The sequence below is a fragment of the Palaemon carinicauda genome, chromosome 13 (assembly GCF_036898095.1).
Source record: "Palaemon carinicauda isolate YSFRI2023 chromosome 13, ASM3689809v2, whole genome shotgun sequence".
NCBI classification, from domain to species: Eukaryota; Metazoa; Arthropoda; class Malacostraca; order Decapoda; family Palaemonidae; genus Palaemon; species Palaemon carinicauda.
In genome coordinates, this window is record NC_090737.1 from 22,530,468 (window position 1) to 22,551,763 (window position 21,296).

At 32.5% G+C, this 21,296-nt stretch overlaps 1 protein-coding gene across 1 annotated transcript in view; it reads right to left on the bottom strand.

Moving 5' to 3' along the window:
• Positions 1 to 3,749: 3,749 nt before the first annotated feature.
• LOC137651903 (uncharacterized) overlaps positions 3,750 to 21,296 on the bottom strand; it is a 30,309-nt gene continuing 12,762 nt past the window's right edge. Inside the window, exons 2-4 of the mRNA XM_068385105.1 lie at positions 6,439 to 6,522; positions 5,666 to 5,888; positions 3,750 to 4,521 (exon numbers count right to left, since the gene is read on the bottom strand). Coding sequence (XP_068241206.1) covers positions 4,238 to 4,521; positions 5,666 to 5,888; positions 6,439 to 6,522 — 591 coding nt within the window. The 3' untranslated portion in view covers positions 3,750 to 4,237. The remainder of the gene's footprint in view (positions 4,522 to 5,665; positions 5,889 to 6,438; positions 6,523 to 21,296) is intronic.

Here is a 21,296-nt window from a genome sequence, read left to right on the forward strand (position 1 = left end):
TAGTATCTAAAGTATATTCTAATATTTAAAGCTAGCACGAAACTAATCATCACTCGTCTGGCAATGAGAAGCACTCCTAAGCAATTTTGTTAAAAAAAAACTGAAGGGTTTTAAACATTTTAATTGTTTTATTCTGTAGATTGCGTGCGTAATTATAAGGTAGAGCAATGGTATAAATCACTGTTTTTCAACTAAGATATTTCTGCTAGCTGTAAACTGCGGTATGCTAAAGGCTTGAATTACTTGAGATGCTAACATTGCTATGTTGAGCGATTACTTGTATAATTGTGTAACTGCTCCATTGTCACATCATATGTACCTTATTGCACGTGTAAATTACTCAATATACATAGAATTACAGCATATGTCACTATACTACAATGTCTGGAAATAAAATAATGTGTGGTTTGTGAAGCTTGTCGAAACTTGAAAAATACTATATATCAGTATTGCCACCACAGATATAATAACAACTCTTAAGAGCATGATTTTTTTTTCAATAATTCAGTTTCAAAATAAACATATAGGCCTACAGTATATATTAGAGAAACTGTGTTATATTATTATAGTGAGTGAGTATACGAGTAACTATCAATTAAAAATATTTATGCTATGCTGGTTACTTTTCCCATATCATTAATTATAAATTAACTAATCCGTATACAAAGTAAATGTTTATTTCCTGTCATTTCCACAGTAGCCTGAGTAGCCTATAATTAGTAGTAGTTAGATAATTTTCTTATTATGGATTTATATTGTGTTTAAGTAATCACAATAAATCACGCAAAACTCGTGAAATCGCTTTCTGCATCGAAATATTATATGATATAAAGCCTAACCCCAAAGTTATTATTATTATTATTATTATTATTATTATTAATTATTATTATTATTACTTGCTAAGCTACAACCCTAGTTGGAAAAGCAGGCCGCTACAAGCCCGGGGGCTCCAACAGGGAAAATAGCCCAGTGAGGAAAGGAAACAAGGAAAAATAAAATATTTTAAGAACAGCAACAAAACTAAAATAAATATTTCCTATATAAACTATTAAAATTTTAAGAAAACAAGTGGAAGAGAAAAAATAAATGGTGTGCTCGAGTGTACCCTCAAGCAAGAGAACTCTAACCTAAGACAGTGGAAGACCATGGTACAGACGCTATGGCACCACCCCCTCGACTAGAGAACAATGATTTGATTTTGGAGTGTCCTTCTAGAAGAGCTGCTTACCATAGGTAGAGTCTCATCTACCCTTACCAAGAGGAAAGTAGCCACTGAATAATTACAGTGCAGTAGTTATCACCATTTATCATTTCTTCAATGTGAATCCTTGGCATTTTGCCTGATAAATGGATGCACTTCTGAACGAAGTTATAGTTTTGATAATGCACTAATCGTAGTCGTTATATCAAGTTAGCTCCTGTGTTCAGGCAGACGTTTTTATTTATTTATTTTTTTTCTTTTCAAGTGACCAGATTCGTCGAAAATGTGGGTCTTGATTTGATGAAGTAACTGGGGTTATTTCTATCAGTACAATAGGCTCTTTTGCTTTGTGTTGATTTCAATCAATTATTTTGATGTAAATATATTCTCAAAACGCTAATTTAAAAAGAAAATACTTTGTATTTTATCTTGATATATTTATGAAATTTGAACCATATGGCTATAGACGTTAAATTGCAACTTGTTGAAAATCACTGTTGTATCAGTTTTACGTTTATTACCGGGTTTTGATGATATAGGCCTATGTCATAACTTCACCTCTATGAAGTTATCTCAATTGGATATGAGGAAAATGATTATCATGCCATTATCTTTCCGAGGAATGCAAATTTCTTGTACTTGATTTGAATACGAAATAAACGGAAATGGACGATACGGTACAGTCTAAAGCTTCTTGACTGGCTCTGTAAGCGTAAGACATTTCTCTCGTTCTAACCAAGTCAACATCTTGTCTCGACAAGACAAAATGGGAGTGACTACGTACTAGGTATTCCGAATGAAATGAAAAGATGTATAATGCTACATATGAGGTCAATCAAACAGGCACATAACTTTTATAGACAATTATATTTAATAAATAAATAAATACAAACCATAATGAAATGTACTAAAACTGCATCAAGAATGTGATTTTGGCCGACAAACCCGCCAGCGGGAGTAGAAGAACCACAAACAGCAGTGAACAAGAGAAATAACAAAAGGCAAGTACAATTCATCATACAATAAACCAGCATACACTGAGTTTAATTGCTAGACATTCATATGGAAGTTAGCTTTGCTCAGTTGGTTACACATCCGTCTATTTGACGTCTGTCAAATTCCTGAACACTCAACTGATATTCAAAAGCTAAAAGAGGTGGGACAAACATGTGGATAAGGAGCCATTTTGATATTTGTTCTTATTTTGGCGAAATATAAAAATCACATTGAAACTATTTTCAACAGAGCGTACACATATCAACAGGGAATAACAGATGAACAAATACTCACCTAGAATTTTACAGGTAACTAAGACAACTCATTACTGACAAACAAGCACATACAGTATGCATACAAACAAAAATGTACATAAACATGACACTTGCTTGTCGTACTTACTGCTCATGATAACAGCAAGACATGTCACACATAAATACGGAACAAAACTGAATATTTCACAACGATGACAATACTGCACCATATAGGCGAAATCAACGTCATTTTCAGAAGTTGCAAAACAAATCGCAAACAAATACAATATCAACAACAGATGACATCAGCAACATCCTACAAATACAACAAAAAGCCGAAGACGATTCACAGTAACAATAGGTAGTAACGACATATTAAGTAGTTACATTATACATAACAAACACAGTAACAAATAAAAGCAAACTAGACAACGGCAATAATGGTATAGAAATATGCTTTTCATACATATTGTATCATGCTTCTAAATAAGCAGGAAAGAAAACATGAGTTACGAAGGACCCTTAACTGCAGATTTTTGCAGATATTAGGATACTTATGAACAAAGTTGGAATGATATAATTACTTTAAGGGGAAAAATGACTGTCGAACGTTATTTAACATTACATCCAATCTTAGGATAATTAACATTTTTATCACTAAGTTGGAATAAATATAATTTACTCGAAATAACAGAGTATTAATAACTTTCTTTTGCTTTTGTTTACTTAAAACGTAAACTTTACTGTATCCCCATTTCAATGGACAGTAAATCGGCTTTACAGTAAGAATATAATAGTTACTCCATTAAAGATATCTTTCGTTTTCTATTATTTACCATTTTCTTGATATTACTGTAGCATATACTAAATAAAATATCGTAATATGTCAAAGGGGAAAAGTAAACATGGTCTGCATGGCAGTCGGTCTTGTGTCAAATCGTATAACAGCTCGGTATGTTAAACGATAGATATATCAGTCAAGCAGTAATTCAGTAAAGTCTATGAATATGAACAGTAATAGCGGTTCATTTCATCCTGTCTTGCATAAAGTCATCAGTGTGTCATGGTTGTATCGGGATTTTGTCATCGAATATTTGTCTCGAAGTCAATTAACTGTCTACTCAGTACACACACACACACACACACACACGCGCGCGCACACACACACACACACACACACACACACACACACACACACACACACACACACACACACATATATATATATATATATATATATATATATATATATATATATATATATATATATATATATATATATATATATATATATAATCTCTCCCCATATAGAGAAATAATCGTCGAACTTGCATGAGATAAAGCTCAAGTTTACATTTGTCCTATGTCACTTAATTTTTTTTGGTAAATATAATTTTTTTATATTTTACCCACTATCTTTTATGAGATATGAGCTGTTCTGGCACGGTTTATTTTCTTATATACTCACGACAGGTAGTAAAGCAAATACTAGACTTTCGTATCCATAGATGTAAAGGAAAATTTCTTTACATGAAAAACTTCTCCATTTTCTCTTGGCATTATGGAATAGTTATATACGAAAAAGTATGAAGAAAACAAAACAATAAAAAAAATAACAAACAAGAAGCTTTGGTTGGCTATCAGCTAACAAGGCTAAAACAAACAAAAATCATTGAAAGGACAGAGCCAACCATCACACGTTCAAAAGGAAAACAGAACATAACACAGATGAAGTTATCCATTGGATTACAAGTCCAATGGATGCTCTCTCTCTCTTTCACTTCACTTATTCTTCAATATCTATTTTGGAGTATTTATCGAGAGCGCCTCCAACGATGCTAGATAGGAAGTTCACTGTAGATGCATCGGCCATATTTCTTCCTTCAGTCGAAGCCCTCTTCTTGTAACCACCGCCTGAGCCTGACCCTCCGTAAGCGGCACCTCCCCCGTAAGCATTGGCTGCGCCACCGTGATCGTATCCCTGATAAGTTGTGTAGCCTGTGTAGACGGGTTGGTAAATGGGTTCCTCCTCTACATAGCCCAAGTGCTCTGTGATTTTGACGAGGTGCTCTGCAAGATATTATTACCATCATTAGCTAAGCAACAACCCTAGTTGGAAAAGCAGGATTCTATAATGCTCAAGGACTCCATTAGGGAAAAATACCTCAGTGGGAAAGGAAATAAGGATATAGATAAACTATATGGAAGTAATGAACAATTAGAAAGCATATTTTAAGAACAATAACAACATTAAAATGGACCTTTCATATATAAACAATAAAAAAGAGACTTATGTCAGCCTGTTCAATATAGTAAGGCATCTTGAAGAACTAATCGAATTTATACCATTAAGATAAATACAAACTGTTGATTGGATAGTGAGTATTCTTCAATGGACTCGTCATTAACACAAGATAGATATATATATATATATATATATATATATATATATATATATATATATATATATATATATATATATATATATCAACAGCGCAAGTATTTAGATGAAAATAAATTAGATATAGCGTATATAATCTAGGGCAAGAGGCTGACAAACTCATCCTGGAACATCGCAAGTGATCATAGGAGTCTGGTGCTAGCGACATTTTAAAAGCCACTTAAGTGAGTAATCAGAAAACTGAAATATAACTCTATCATTGGATCCCTAAATATGCTTCTAATTATTGTATCACTAAAATATATCTTCTCTGAGGATTGGTTCACTCTGATTATAATATATATATATATATATATATATATATATATATATATATATATATATATATATATATATATATATATATATATATATATATATATATATATATATATATATATGTGTGTGTGTGTGTATATATATATATTTATATATATCTATATATATATATATATATATATATATATATGTATATATATATATATCTATATATATATATATATATATATATATATATATATATATATATATATATATATATGTATATATATATATATATATATATATATATATATATATATATATATATATATATATCTATATATATATATATATATATATATATATATATATATATATATATATAGATATATATATACATACATATATACAAATAAATGAATTAAAAATAAGTCAAAGTAAGAAATAAACATCCATGTGTTGAATAATCAAATAACATTATTCAAGCACAATCTCCTTCTAATTGGTGCTTACTCAAGATAATGGCCAGGAGGATAACTATGGCGATATTCAGCCCAATGATAGGGATGACAATGAGTCCCAGGCCACCAAATCCGAAGCCCCACCAGCCAACATTCCCATCTCCTCCGTGTCCACCGTATTGGACCTGGACATGCTCCACAGCCTCGTGGGCGTCCACGCCAGCGTTGCAATCATAACACGCTCGACCCTCGACTTTGTCTTCGACGGTGAGAAGCTGATGGAAGAATAGAGGGTTGTTGTTAACTTCAGTTAGTGCAAATTGAAAGAGTTCTCAGTTATAAGTATTGTAAAGCTTCCATGAAAAAGTCAGCAAAGTAATACGTATCTATATGTATAAAAAAAAAACACTGACTTGTAATTTCAAATGATGTATATTGAAAAAGCTATGAAAGTGATAAGTATTGAAAGACTTCCATATGTAAAAAAAAAAAAAAAATAACACTAACGTGGGTTGAAAGTCTTAACTTCAGATGATGCAAATTGAAAATCATAGTAATAAATTTTTTTTTTTTTTGTTAAAAATAAAATAAAATGAAGAGAGATTGCAAGACTTTCATATGCAAAAAAAAAAATAAATAAAAAAAAATAAATAATAAAAAAAAAAAGCTTGAGTTCAGGCTTAACTTCGGATGATGCAAATTGAAGAAGTCATCAGAATAATAAAGTGTGTTTGTACTGTATGTCGGTATATTGCATAACTAATATGAAAACCGCTTAGTTAGTTTTTTGTAGATTGGCATAAAATGTTTAATTCCAAAGCTCACTTGATTATCAGATGGTTTCTCTTCCTCAGCCGACGTTGATCCGAGGATGAGCATCGCCGTTATCCAAAAGGCTAAGAAATTCATCTGAAAAATAAAAGATAACAACTTTAATTTTGAGCATCGATATATTCTAAAAAAGTTTCTTATCACCTAAATACTTAAAGTATTAAATACGTCAAGCTGAGAAGAGAAATCTATACTCAATTTTTTTTTAATGAGGTACATTTGCACCGAGTCGCAGGGGTGCCCTTTTGGTTCGGAAAAGTTTCCTGCTAGATGATTGGCTGGACAAGATAATTCTAACCAATCAGCTAGCAGGAAAATTTTTCCGAGCTGAAAGGGCACCCCTGCAAGGCAGTATAAATGCGTCTCATTAAAAAAAAAAATGAGTATAGTACATTCATCATCATCACCTCCTACGCCTATTGACGCAAAGGGTCTCGGTTAGATTTCGCCAGTCGTCTCTATCTTGAACTTTTAATTCAATACTTCTCCATTCATCATCTACTTCGCGCTTCGTAGTCCTTAGCCATGTAGGCCTGGGTCTTGCAACTCTTCTAGTGCCTTGTGGAGCCCAGTTGAACGTTTGGTGGGCTAATCTCTCTTGGGGAGTGCGAAGAGCATGCCCAAACAATCTCCATCTACCCCTAATCATGATCTCATCCACATATGGCAATAGAGTAATCTCTCTTATAGTGTCATTTCTAATCCTGTCCTGTCATTTAACTCCCAATAACTCCCAGTATATTACAGTATTTAAACAGCATAGATGGCCAATTTTGAAATGCTTTCAGCTTCTTCTTTTTTTTTTCTTTTTTTTTTTAGTGGAAACATTATATTGTATATATTTAACCTCAGATTTGGTTACTGAAGTGTAAAACTCGGTAATGGGTACAAAAAGCAACATTTGTGTGGTGTGAGTGTGCGCCCGCGTGCATGTATGTAAAAAACCGCATGTATTATGAATTTATTGTTATCAAAAAGAATAAACGAGCAATATTCCAAAAGTAATTTGGAAAAAAAAAAATCCAGAGTACAGGGAGGGAAAATAACTCTGAGGAAAAATAGTAAAAGAAAAATGAAGGAATTATTTTTTAAACTAACGAAATATTTCACGAATATATCAGAAATAAAAAAAAAAAAATCTGAGATCCTGGCTGCGCTACTGAAAATCCATTTCACGAATTTTCACGACGAGTTGCATGATGCAGCATTTTGGGTTGGCCCCACTCCCGGTTTTATGATTGCCATAACAAGGCGTCTGTGATATGCAAACTATCTTAAAAAAAACTTTAGCTTAAAAATTTACCTTTACTACTACCCACGTCTCTCTCTCTCTCTCTCTCTCTCTCTCTCTCTCTCTCTCTCTCTCTCTCTCTCTCTCTCTCTCTCTCTCTCTTAATAGTGAAATAGTTCTTAATATCACTGAGCTAATTCGGCCGGTTATTATGACTTTTATTTTCCATCGCATCGTGGTCTTTTGTGAGTGTGTGTGGTGTGTGTGCGTACACACACACACACACACACACACACACATATATATATATATATATATATATATATATATATATATATATATATATATATGTACATACATATATATATGCATATATACACACATACATATATACATATATATATGTATATATATATATACACACACACACACACACACACACACATATATATATATATATATATATATATATATATATATATATATATATATATATACATATATATATAAATACAGAGAGAGAGAGAGAGAGAGAGAGAGAGAGAGAGAGAGAGAGAGAGAGAGAGAGAGAGAGAGAGAGAGAGAGAGATCTTAAAAAGAAATCTAAACTTTCGGCCCAAAACAGACCATCCTTTGACCCCTCTTTTAAATCCCCTTGAGAGCAGGATAGAGTTGACTCACACCAAACTCTCTCTCCTTTCCAGATTGCAAAAATAAAAATGGAAACTATTTCTAACATCCCTACCCAAAATCCTTATCGTCTTTTGGATCAGCTGTGTCGGATTGTCTCATATAGCTTTGTCCACAAATGGTGTCCTGATTTTCTTTTTAGGGGAAGGGGAGCTTCCAAAATTTAATAACACTTGGAAAAAAAAAACACGTAAAATTCAATTGAAAATTCTCCGTAAAAATATACTGTTCTCAGCCGTATTTCAGTGAAATACACACGACCGTAATTTTTACCAAACTTTTTTTTATTATCCTTTACGGGTTGGTGACCGTAATATCACTCCTTAACGTCAACATATCCGTTTCTAAAACGGTAAATGCCTGGAAACATTTATTCCATGATTTCTACCGTTTTTTACGGGAATTTTCTAACAGTGAAGAGTCTTGTGTCGCGTATGTTATGCATTTTATCTTATTTTCTGTTCGTTGGATCTTTCATTTCTTCTTGCTTTTTAAAATGTTTGTTACTGTGAACTACTAAACATTCAATTATTTTCATCGGATTTTACGATGGCGATGCTCGTACACTGAAAAAAAAGAAAAAAAAAAGAAAAAAAAAAAAAAAAAGAAGCAACAATCCTGGAATAAATTTTGCCAGGCATTTACAGTTTCAAAAACGGCTATATTGACGGTAAGGAGTAATATTACGGTCACCAACCCGTAAAAGATAATAACAAAGACGAGTACAAATTACGGTCGCCTGTATTTTACTGAAATACGGTTGAGAACAGTATATTTTCACGGAGAATTTCTGGTTAAAATTACTGATTTTTTTAACAGTGTACATATCTAAGTAAAAAGTTTAGTGATGTCAAACCAATCCATGACACCTATCAAGTTTTATGATGTGCATATCTAACACCGATCCAGCACCTTATTTTCCAATCCATTCACGTTCATCAATAATATTAACATGCTAATCCCAGGTACTATAACGAAAGTTAATGTTAACCTTTTCAACCACTTGCTGAAGGCTTTATCTTTTAAAGTTTTAATAAAGATCTGTCGTAACAAATTTTGTTTTCATAAAAGTACTACTTAAGTTGAGTCTATGAAATCATTATTATATATTAATAGTTAAGCTACAACTCTAGTTGGTAAAGCAGGATGCTATAAGACCAAGGTCTCCAACGGGGAAACGTAGCCTAGTGAGGAAAGAAAATAAGGACATAAATAAACTACATTTCAAGTAATAAATATCAAATATAAAATATTTTAAGATCAGTAACAACGTTAAAATAGATCTGCCATATATAAACTTTATTCAGCTGGAGTGTGGTTTGCCTGCAAGTGTTGGGGTCACATTCACACGAACTGGAAAACTCCAGGGTTCAAAACGAACTAGGCTACATAGCTGTGGTTTAGTTAACAAAGTGGGACGGTCAAATGGAAGTTTATATATATATATATATATATATATATATATATATATATATATATATATATATATATATATATATATATATATATATATATATATATAAAATCTGTTAACAGACGTCTCACTGCGAACGGGAGCAGTAACATGGCCGGTATTTAAAAAAAAAATAGCGGAGCTAACAGACACATCAGTGAAAAGATCTGTTTTGTTCTGTTTCTTGGTTACAAAAGTTATGTGGAAATCGCAGAATGATTTTGTTTCGAGAAAATCCGTACGTTTATTTGGTTTCGATATGTTCCCCTCCATTTGTGTTGAAAGAAACATTTTGAAGGAAACACGGATCAAAATAAAAAAATACAAATTCTTGTTTTAAACAGGTTTAAAACATGAACCGAACTATTCCCTGTCCTCATGTACACCTAGACTACAATGAAGCTACGCAATTATATGTAAACACTAGTCAATGTTGGTTATTTGAGTTCAGAGATCTTCACCAGTCTTCTAGTTCCCTTCCACACTTAACCGCAATCACGACTGTTTTCTAGCAAAGGGCTTGTAATGGTATAAGCTATGCTGAACTCAAGCCAAGTAAACAAAATAAAATTAAAAAAGAAAAAAAAGAAAAGAGTCTTTGTACTGAATCTAATTGCCAACCAATGTTGCTTGAATCAGGGATCTGAGGTGCGTATCAAGTGTACTGTACAATTTTCAAAAGGCAGGTCGCTAACCAAATGTCTGAATTTTCATCTATTCTTTTCCGGTCCCTTATATGTGAATTTATAAGTATATAAGTACACACATGCATACATATTCCTGTATATATATAAAACCACATATACACACATAAATATATACAAACACATGTGTATCATACATGAGTATCTGCAAGATAAAAATGAAATCTCCCAGTTAACATTCCAAAACCGGCTGATTTCCCCCACTTTAATCTTTATTCAAGACCACCATGGAACGCGCAACAACGGAATAATATTATCTTTTTTAAAAGGTTGAAACATTTTCCTCTACATATGAACACCTGCCCGAGAAACTTGCAAGTCACGGCAGGTGCTTCGCAAAATCATTGCAGTCAATTGCTTAAAAGGAGTCGAGGTCACTTGGACTTCAATGAAGTCCCTCTTCTTATTGGGTCATCTTTTGATGTCAGCTGTTTCTGTTGGTTTTAGTATTGGCTCTCATCGTTGTTTATTAGTTATTAGATACGGATGAGTGAGTATTTCTTTTCATGTTTTATACCATTAATTTCAACGCTATTTTGTGATGAAGAAACTTTCTTTTTAAATAATTACATTTTTCCTTTTTCCTTTAAACAAAATTTCACGTTTTTCTTCATATTTTCCTTTTTCGTCTTCTTAATTCTCTGGTGAGTCCTGACTTTTAACAGACAAGAAAGAAATTAGATAGCGTTGGCGAGGTTGAAGCTTTACTCAAATTATATAGAATTATAACTTAGCTATTTTATGGCCATTAGCAACTTAGAATCCTTCATGCTAAACACATGTTCATATAGGAATACTTTCTATCAATAATATTAATTTCAAAATGTATATTTTGAATATATTTGTTCGTTATGATTACTTTGTTTTCATATGTCTTCTTTTTTTACTGAATATTAGAATTAATGAATTGAAAGAAAATTCAGATATTTGTTTGATAACAATATGTTTTAAGAAATCCTATTTGAAATTAAACTAACTTTTGGGACTTCATATTAAAAGGATTTGTTTTTACAAGGCATTACTTTTCAGGAATTCAAAACATGTATAACTAGCTTATGAATTTCTCTTTTTTGTTTTTTTTGCTATGAATTTCTTTTTTTTTTTTTTCTATAGGAAGTTGAGTGTATTTCTTAGCTTTTATTAAGGGCGCTAAATAACCGCTATAATGCTTACCAACCTATAAACACTTCTGCCTAACTAAATTTAAGACTGTAAAAAGAACCGCAATTTTAATCGGAAATTCTCCGTAAAAATATACTGTTCTTAGCTGTATTTCAGTAAATACAGGCGACCATAATTTTTACCCTACTTTGTTATTATCTTTTACGGATTGGTGATTGTAATATCACTCCTTTATGTAAATATATCTGTTTTCAAAACGGTAAATGCCTGGCAACATTTATTCCAAGATTTTAACCGTTTTTAATGCAAATTTTTAAGTGTATATAACTAACCCATGGGGTAGAGCCCGTCTAGAGGAGCAAACTCTAAGAGGTAGATTCTATATATCAGAACCAATTCCTGAGAGTAGCGGAAAGCGGGTCTGTCATGCGTTAGGCATTGATCATAAATATTCGGAGCATAAAAATTATGATGACCAGTCCGTTTCACTTGCCGACTTTCACTTTTTTTTACGTCTCATAGGATTTCTCTTATTTCAGGGACCTTATTCTCACGTATATACTCGTATACACATGCAAGTATACGGTATATTTATATATGCATCCTACGGACAAATACACGCCACACGTAAAGGCATGAGTAAATATACGTTAATGGTTAATTGATTTTAAGAATATTTATTATGACGAAGACTGTCGTTTTTATAAGTCTTGTCATGATCCATTTGTACGGTTGAGTGGCTCCTGGGCCTATGTTTCTAGATGCAAATACCGCGAAAGATATTTTGATTGCCCTTCGATTTGATTTTCAAATCTACATTTTGAAACATGCCACTTGGGGAAACCCCTAAGTGGTGTAGGTGTATATGTCGAAGGTGTAGGATGAGTAAGTGCGTGTAATTACTTCTGCCAAAGAAGTTGGAAGGAAGTTATGTTTTACCCCCTTTGTATGTGAGTTTGTGTGTTTGTTTGTGAACAGCTTCCTGGCCGCAATATTAATTTAGTCATGTAGTCACCCGAACACTCGTACCAATGTCTACTTGTTATCATCAATCAAGAAAACAAGTATTTTCATCCTTCGGTAAAGTTTTCGTACCGCGTGTGGTCAACAATGTCCGAAACTAGTTTCGTTCAATCGGTTGGTCGAAGCATGCGAACAGGAAACTATGCGGATCTCGGGTGTCACGACTCTCCTCGGTGTTCCAGGACTTTTGATGCTGACAGCGCGATGAAGGTTGAGAGCGTGATTCTCTCTCTCTCTCTCTCTCTCTCTCTCTCTCTCTCTCTCTCTCTCTCTCTCTCACACACATTACACACACACACACACACACACACATATATATATATATATATATATATATATATATATATATATATATATATATATATACACACAACACTGATATACAGCTTGTCTGTTGCAAAGGAAGATCAATCCAAATGGTCAGAAATTCGATTTAGCAAATATAATGACAATCCATATATGGGTATTAACGTTGGTTTTACTTCCATGACAGTCGTACCAAGTGAAAATTCTCTCTCTCTCTCTCTCTCTCTCTCTCTCTCTCTCTCTCTCTCTCTCTCTCTCTCAGCTTTCCATTTTCCGTTGATTATAGATCAAACACCTAAACGTGTTACCATTTCACGTTATTTCAATTATACTTTCCAACATTTCAACGGTCCAAAAAACATGCTGTAATAAATACGCGTCAAATCTGAAGTAACCTTGAAATTTTAGTCGGTCTCGAATCACTAACTTCCTTTCACGTATTCTCAGAAATCGTAATCTATTTCACGTATCTCCTTCCAGACGGTAAGGACCAGAATCGCTGCATAATGTAACGGGAGTTTCGACCTAACGCAACGTCATCGGCAGACTTTTGGTGGATATGATCGTGAACGGGGAGAGAGAGAGAGAGAGAGAGAGAGAGAGAGAGAGAGAGAGAGAGAGAGAGAGAGAGAGAGAGAGACGGGGGGAGGGGTAAAAGTTGATCGCATCACGGTGTTTGATGAGTATCTTGCCGATGATGTCAGGTATAAGATACGCTTATTTTTTTCTAATATTATGACTCTGGTGTCAGAGAAGAGGTTTTATAATAAAAGAAATCCGAATATCATGTTAGTCATGAAATTGCGCTTTATAAAATAGTAAAACATAAAAGCAAATGACGAAAAGTTAATTACATTAGAATAATGAAATGAAACAAATTAAGGTAACTGAATTAATCAAAGTAAAATGATAAAAAATAACAATTATGATTAAAGAGATAAATGAAATTGAGAATACAGTACCCTTGAATAAATGAAAATCTATCTTGATAAAAAAAATTACCAAATGAAAACAATAAAATTAAACAAACTAAAATAATAAAAATTAAGGAAATGCAATTAATAAAAGAAAAACAAATAATAAATTAATTAAAAAAACAACAAATATTGGAAAAAAGAAATAAATAAAATCGAGAATAACAGTACCCAAGAAATAGTTAAAATTTTATCTTGATTAAAAATTTTATCAAATGAAAGCAATGAAATTAAACAAACTAAAATAACAAAAATTAAGGAAATGCAATTAATAAAAGAAAAACAAATAATAAATAAATTAATAAACAACAAATATGAATAAAGAAATAAATAAACTCGAGATAAACAGTACCCAAGAAATAATTAAAATTCTATCATGATAAAAGATTATCAAATGAAAGAAATGAAATTAAACAAACTAAAATATTAAAAATTAAGGAAATGCAATTAATAAAAGAAAAACAAATAATAAATAAATTAATAAACAACAAATATGAATAAAGAAATAAATAAACTCGAGATAAACAGTACCCAAGAAATAATTAAAATTCTATCTTGATTAAAGATTATCAAATGAAACCAATGAAATTAAACAAACTAAAATAATAAAAGTTAAGAAAATGCAATTAATAAAAGAAAAACAAATAATAAATAAATTAATAAACAACAAATATGAATAAAGAAATAAATAAACTCGAGATAAACAGTACCCAAGAAATAATTAAAATTCTATCATGATAAAAGATTATCAAATGAAAGAAATGAAATTAAACAAACTAAAATATTAAAAATTAAGGAAATGCAATTAATAAAAGAAAAACAAATAATAAATAAATTAATAAACAACAAATATGAATAAAGAAATAAATAAACTCGAGATAAACATTACCCAAGAAATAATTAAAATTCTATCTTGATTAAAGATTATCAAATGAAACCAATGAAATTAAACAAACTAAAATAATAAAAGTTAAGAAAATGCAATTAATAAAAGAAAAACAAATAATAACTAAATTAAAAAACAACAAATATGAATAAAGAAATAAATAAAATCGAGATAAACATTACCCAAGAAATAATTAAAATTCTATCATGATAAAAGATTATCAAATGAAAGAAATGAAATTAAACAAACTAAAATATTAAAAATTAAGGAAATGCAATTAATAAAAGAAAAACAAATAATAACTAAATTAAAAAACAACAAATATGAATAAAGAAATGAATAAAATCGAGATAAACAGTACTCAAGAAATAGTTAAAATTCTATGTTGATAAAAGATTATCAAATGAAACCAATGAAATTAAACAAACTAAAATAATAAAAATTAAGGAAATGCAATTGGTAACAGAAAAACATATAAATTAATTAAAAAACAACAAATATGAATAAAGAAATAAATAAAATCGAGAAAATTACCCAAGAAATAATTAGAATTCTATCTTAACATCATCAGAAGTCCAGCGTTTCTCTGATACCATTTCCTTCAGAAACAATAGATTTCGATGGTGACTTTCGTTTCCTTTCGCTTTCCTTTCTCTGCAGGAGGGAAGTTTCTCTTTTGTCTTTCGAAAACAATACTCTTTTTAATCTTATCTTTGCAGGAAATGTCACTTTCCCCAATATCAAAGTGAGATTTCTCCTTTTCACATCTCGATTTCTTGAGTTTTACTCGATACGAGTATGTGTGTATGTATGCGTGGGCTTATTTGTTGAGATTCATTAAGATGATAATAATAATAATAATAATAATAATAATAATAATAATAATTATTATTATTATTATTATTATTATTATCATTATTAGCTTGTTTCCTTTCCTCACTGGGATATTTTTCCCAGTTGGAGCCCTTGGGCTTATATAATTTTGCTTTTCCCACTAGGGTTGTGGTTTGGCTAATAATAAGAGAAACCAACAAGGAAAAACAGCCCAATAAGGAAAGTAAATATGTCCGTAAACTTAGATCTAAATTGTATGTAATCATACTTACATATTCTGTATTAAAAGACGCAGTAATGCTAAGAGACGTTAGATTTACATTAGTAGAAATAATGTAAGAATCAATCTCATAAAACAAGGTAAAAATAAATTATGTAATAAAAAATGCGAACAGAGACGTGTCTTCTGTTTAACGCAGAAATAATGTCTAAATCAAGGTCTACAAAACACAAAGTCTATTCAGTCTATAGGATCTACCCATCTTCGTTCCAAAACGGACCGCGATCTGCACACGGTGAATCTGTGACGTCACGTCAATGCTGAAGTTTAATCAAGTAGATTTCTAAGTACTTCTTTTTAATCATAGGATTCCTTTTTTCAAATTGTGTCGTTCTATATTACCATATTCTTGCTTAAGTGACTGTAAGAAAAATAATCATTGGTAAGTGTAAATATACATACAAGCAATGTGATTTCAATTTGAGAGGTTTTGAAATTGCAACACATACACACACACACACACACACACATATATATATATATATATATATATATATATATATAATATAATATATATAATGCGTGTGTGTGCGCGCGTGTGTGCAGGTTCGTGTGAGCGCACGCGGGGGGGGGGGGGGTGTGTATTTGCATGTGCGCGTGTGAATATTCTCCCTTCCAATGCACAGGAAGAAAAAGAAAGGCTTTGACGAAGCAGTCGGAATGTTATTAGCATTGCAAATATTTCGTCCCATCTTTCTGACATTATAAGCTTGAGGGTTCCCTTTTCTCATGGGGCTATTTTCCCCGTTGGAACCCTTGGGCTAATAGCATCCTGCTTTTCCAACTAGTTAGTTGTAGTAATAATAATAATAATAATAATAATAATATGGACGTAACTATAGGAGTTAAATCACACTGGAAAACACACACTGAAACCAAAACTGGACCAGCATGGAAATTCCATGACACTTTCTAAGGCGTTGCCAATTTTTTTTTTTTTAATGGTTCTATTTGACCTTGCATCAGTAGCTCGCCAGTCTGCTCCAACCTCCCCCCCCCCCCCCCCCCACTACTACCAGATCCTCGCACCTGCTCAACAACAAACAAGGGTGTGGTGAGGAGAGCAACTTCGTACCTAAGCTGTCCTGTCTCGCATCCAACTTTGAGAGGAAGGGTCGAATGATCAGATCTCCTCAGTAACAGTAAGATTGAAAATATATCTAAAATAAAATCGGTCAGCTAATGTATTTTCAATAATGTTAAGTGATAATGAATAAAATATCTATTGTGTATTTGTAGTAGAAAGTTTAAAGTTTTACAGAATACTAAAAGCACCGAAAACATTATCGTTTTTGTTATTGTGTATTGTGTATTGTTTTTTTTTTTTTTTTTTTTTTTTTTAATAACTCGAACGAGCTTTAAGAGGCTACCTTTCAAAACCATTATACTAACTTGTTCATTACTGAAACGATGCATGTATTAGATGACACTAATAGGTCAGTATAGTAAATGAATAAGTGATTAAAATAATTAAGATAACGTCGGGGAACAATGATGTTTACTCATCGCCATTATCAGCAATGCTTTACTAGTCAGGGCCGTTCATACTAGGTTGGATTGCTGTGAGCGATCAGACGAAAATCTCTAACTGTCACCAATCCGCACTGGGCCACGTGGTGATTAAAACTGGCCAAACACCAGACATAAACTGACATGTCTGAGGCCTTTTTACTGCAGTGGACTAGAAACAGTTGCATTTGTTTTTGGAACAGAACTCCTTTGCTAGTAAGTACAGTATATCAAATATAAGGGTAAAAAAAAGGTTGAATTCTAGATATGAATAAATGACACAATTCTTACCAGATACGATTTTTCTTTTGGTTGGGGTAGAGGGAACTGAAATAATGTAAATTCAAAAAGTGTGAAGAGAGAAATCGCCTTTTTTACGCTCATCTGAAATTCAAATCAGGCCTTAAAATACTCTCAACAGAGAGGTTTAGATAGAACCGTCTTCTCTCTGCTGTTTTTTTCCATTTTTTGAGTTCCTGCAAAACGGGATCTTCTTTTTGTAAGCAAGTGACGTTTATTAAAACCTCTTAATCTTACTGCCTCGTGATCAGATTAGGAATGCGAGTCACTTGTCTTCAAGGGATTATTCGTTAGTTAGGTCATGCAGTTGAGAGAGGAAAAAAAACTAGAACTTTACTTGAAGGGCAGCTTTTCTGGTCCTATACAGCAGGGGAACCCTACTCTCCACAGGAACCTCACAGTCATTATATCATGTTCGTTCGAAAACATTTAACATTTCACAACGTATATTGCTCGTTTATTGTCAAATCTACACTATCGAAGCACCTAGAGAACAAGAAAGTCTTCAGTTTCCTCTTGAAAGCTTTAATAGTATCTTCTGTCTTTCGAATGTCAAGTGTGAACTTGTTGTATGGTTTCGGGGCCGCATATTTAGAGGCTCTAGATCCCAAAGTAAACATATATCTAGGTTCCAATAAATTGAAACCATCTGTAACTATTCTCATTATTGAAATAGTGCTAAGATATTGTTAAGAGATTTTTTTTTAGTTCAATTAATGAACTAAAAACGATGTCAAAGTAGTTGAAACTGATAAGATAATATTAGTTTATGGTTTAGGCCCGATTTGGCAATTGCATTCAGTGCCTGACTATAATATACGAGTAAAAAGAACTAAAAGTTTACATGTGTGTATATGAAACAATGCCTTGTAAGCACAAAAGGAAAACTAAACGGTAAAAGAGAGAATCCCTTACTGATGCAAGTTTAAGAACTGACCCCTGTTCTTGGAATGACATGAGCTAAACTAATCGACACAAGAGATGTGACACGATTTCCACCGCCCTGTCCTACTTTAGATCTCAAGCGAGTGGTCAGACTTTGCCTTACATAGGACCTCACACAAAGAAGAATACACAAAGGCACAAACGTACACCCGTTAAGCCAAAGCACTCCCAATTCACTAAACATAGGTTTACACATACTTTCTGCATGCACAAACGTACACCCATTTACCCAAAGCAAACCCTTACCATACACATAGGCCTACAGATTTCTGATTATAACTTCATTATTATAGATCAACCAGCTGTTGGTTGTTTTGATAATATATGTCTTTATATATACGATTTTATATTCAATACATTCATGTGTGGGCTTGTGTTCCTCCCGTGACTCTATTGTTCTCTCGGGCTACACAGAGACCCATAGGAGCCTTAGTCCCAACAGTATCTAGCAATCATTGCTGGTCACCCATCTAAAATCTAACTAGATTTAGCGTTACTTAATTTGGCTTATTACCTAATGATGAAATACTGAGGTAGGCAGAGAATATTGTATAATGATACTAAGACTTTTTTCCTTCTTTCAAAGCTAAGAAAACTTGATATATGCAAGAGTCATTCAAACACGCTCTGGACAAAAAAATTGAGATTATTTACAGGTACATTTACTAATTCAACTCTACAGCTGTAATGATATCTTATTTACGGATCATACCCTCTAATAAAACGTATTTACTACAGTAGTATTAAGTAGAAAATACAGATGACAAAAATGTGAAATCTTTCTCGGAACCCGGCCATTTCACAGTCGAGCGAACTCCAGTTGAAGTTAAAAAAAAAAAAAAAGAAAATACTGGATTCTCGTGATCTGTTTAGCTTTGCCTTGAAGATTTGCTTGTTGCTGTCTAAAGCGAGCAGTGAAATCTACATATAACTGTAACAGCTGCCTTCCATTTCAAAATATCTCTTTTTGGTCATTTCTTGTTTGCTTGCATCGTATGGAATTTTCTCCATAACTTATTTCATTTTTTTTTTATTCAGTATCTATATTTTGCACAATTTTTCAACCGGATATTTCCGCTGGCAATCTCGCCTTTTCTTATACCAAGCTTCTTACTGAGGTTAATCCGGCCAAAGGGAATTTCAAACTGCCATCTAGTGGGCATTCCTACAAACCATTTTTTGACTATCTTATGAAGTTTCTTTTGTTGTATAAGATAACTGTTTATATCTACGATATCTTCGGTACATTTAAACATGCAATTCGACCTTTCTATAATTATCTACTTAATAACCCTCTGGCAAACCGGCATTCAACTACATACATCTTTCCATTCTTTCGTACTCTAAATTCTCTCTCTCTCTCTCTCTCTCTCTCTCTCTCTCTCTCTCTCTCTCTCTCTCTGAAATATATCATTCATTATGGTTATGGATGATGATCACGCGCTCTGCTAATGCGTACCTACGTCAGAAACCAGTTTTAGAAAAGCGATCATTGAGGTCGGAAAAGCTTACGGCTTGGTATGGAAATTTCTATTTCTGGATGTCTCTATTCTTCAAGGGAGAAGAAACATAAATACGAAGAATAAACAGTTAACCTGGAAAAAAAAATAAATTGAATGTGTCAAAACATGAGAAACGGTACCCTAGGGTTACTAACTGTTGTAGAGTCTCTCTCTCTCTCTCTCTCTCTCTCTCTCTCTCTCTCTCTCATTAATGGGATACAGTAGATCTGGTTTAGTGGAATGCTTCTTTTTTATAAGGCTAACTGATATATGGAAAATTTATGAGAGAGAGAGAGAGAGAGAGAGAGAGAGAGAGAGAGAGAGAGAGAGAGAGATCTGAAACCAGTTTAATCCCAAATATATATCTATCTACACATACACACACAACATTCATACATCAACAACAAAAAATGGAGCCGTTTCTAGTCCGCTGAAGGACAAAGGCCTCACACACACACACACACACACACACACACACACACACATATATATATATATATATATATATATATCGATTAAAACTTGGACCTCACCCAGATAAGTATTTACAGCTCCTCCAGAGTTGTTCGTAAGTGGAGCACTAACGCTATAATTTATGGCTCAGTCAGCTTTTGCTCGTCATTATGCGATCTTGGCGTTCCGAATGAGAATTTAGTAGTTGTTACAGCACAAAGAATTGGATTACTTAATGACTTACATCTTAAGAGTCAGATTTCGCTTTTAGGATTCTAATTATGAATGTCTGAGTTTCTTGAGTTGAGGTGACTTTTCCTCTTCGTATTTAAAAGTTAATATATATATATATATATATATATATTATATACACACACACACACACACACACACACATATATATATATATATATATATATTTGAGTCTATATGATATTCAACTTATATGTGAATTGGGTATAAAATGTACTTATTTCTTATATATATATCTAGTAAATAGATTATAAATAAAAAACTGTAAATAAAGTCAATTTTCAATAACAATATAAAAAAATGGATTACCTGATAAAATGGATCGGAATACGAAGTCCAATAAAAACAATGTATTGGCAGAATTTGCCTTAATTTCTTATGTATATTG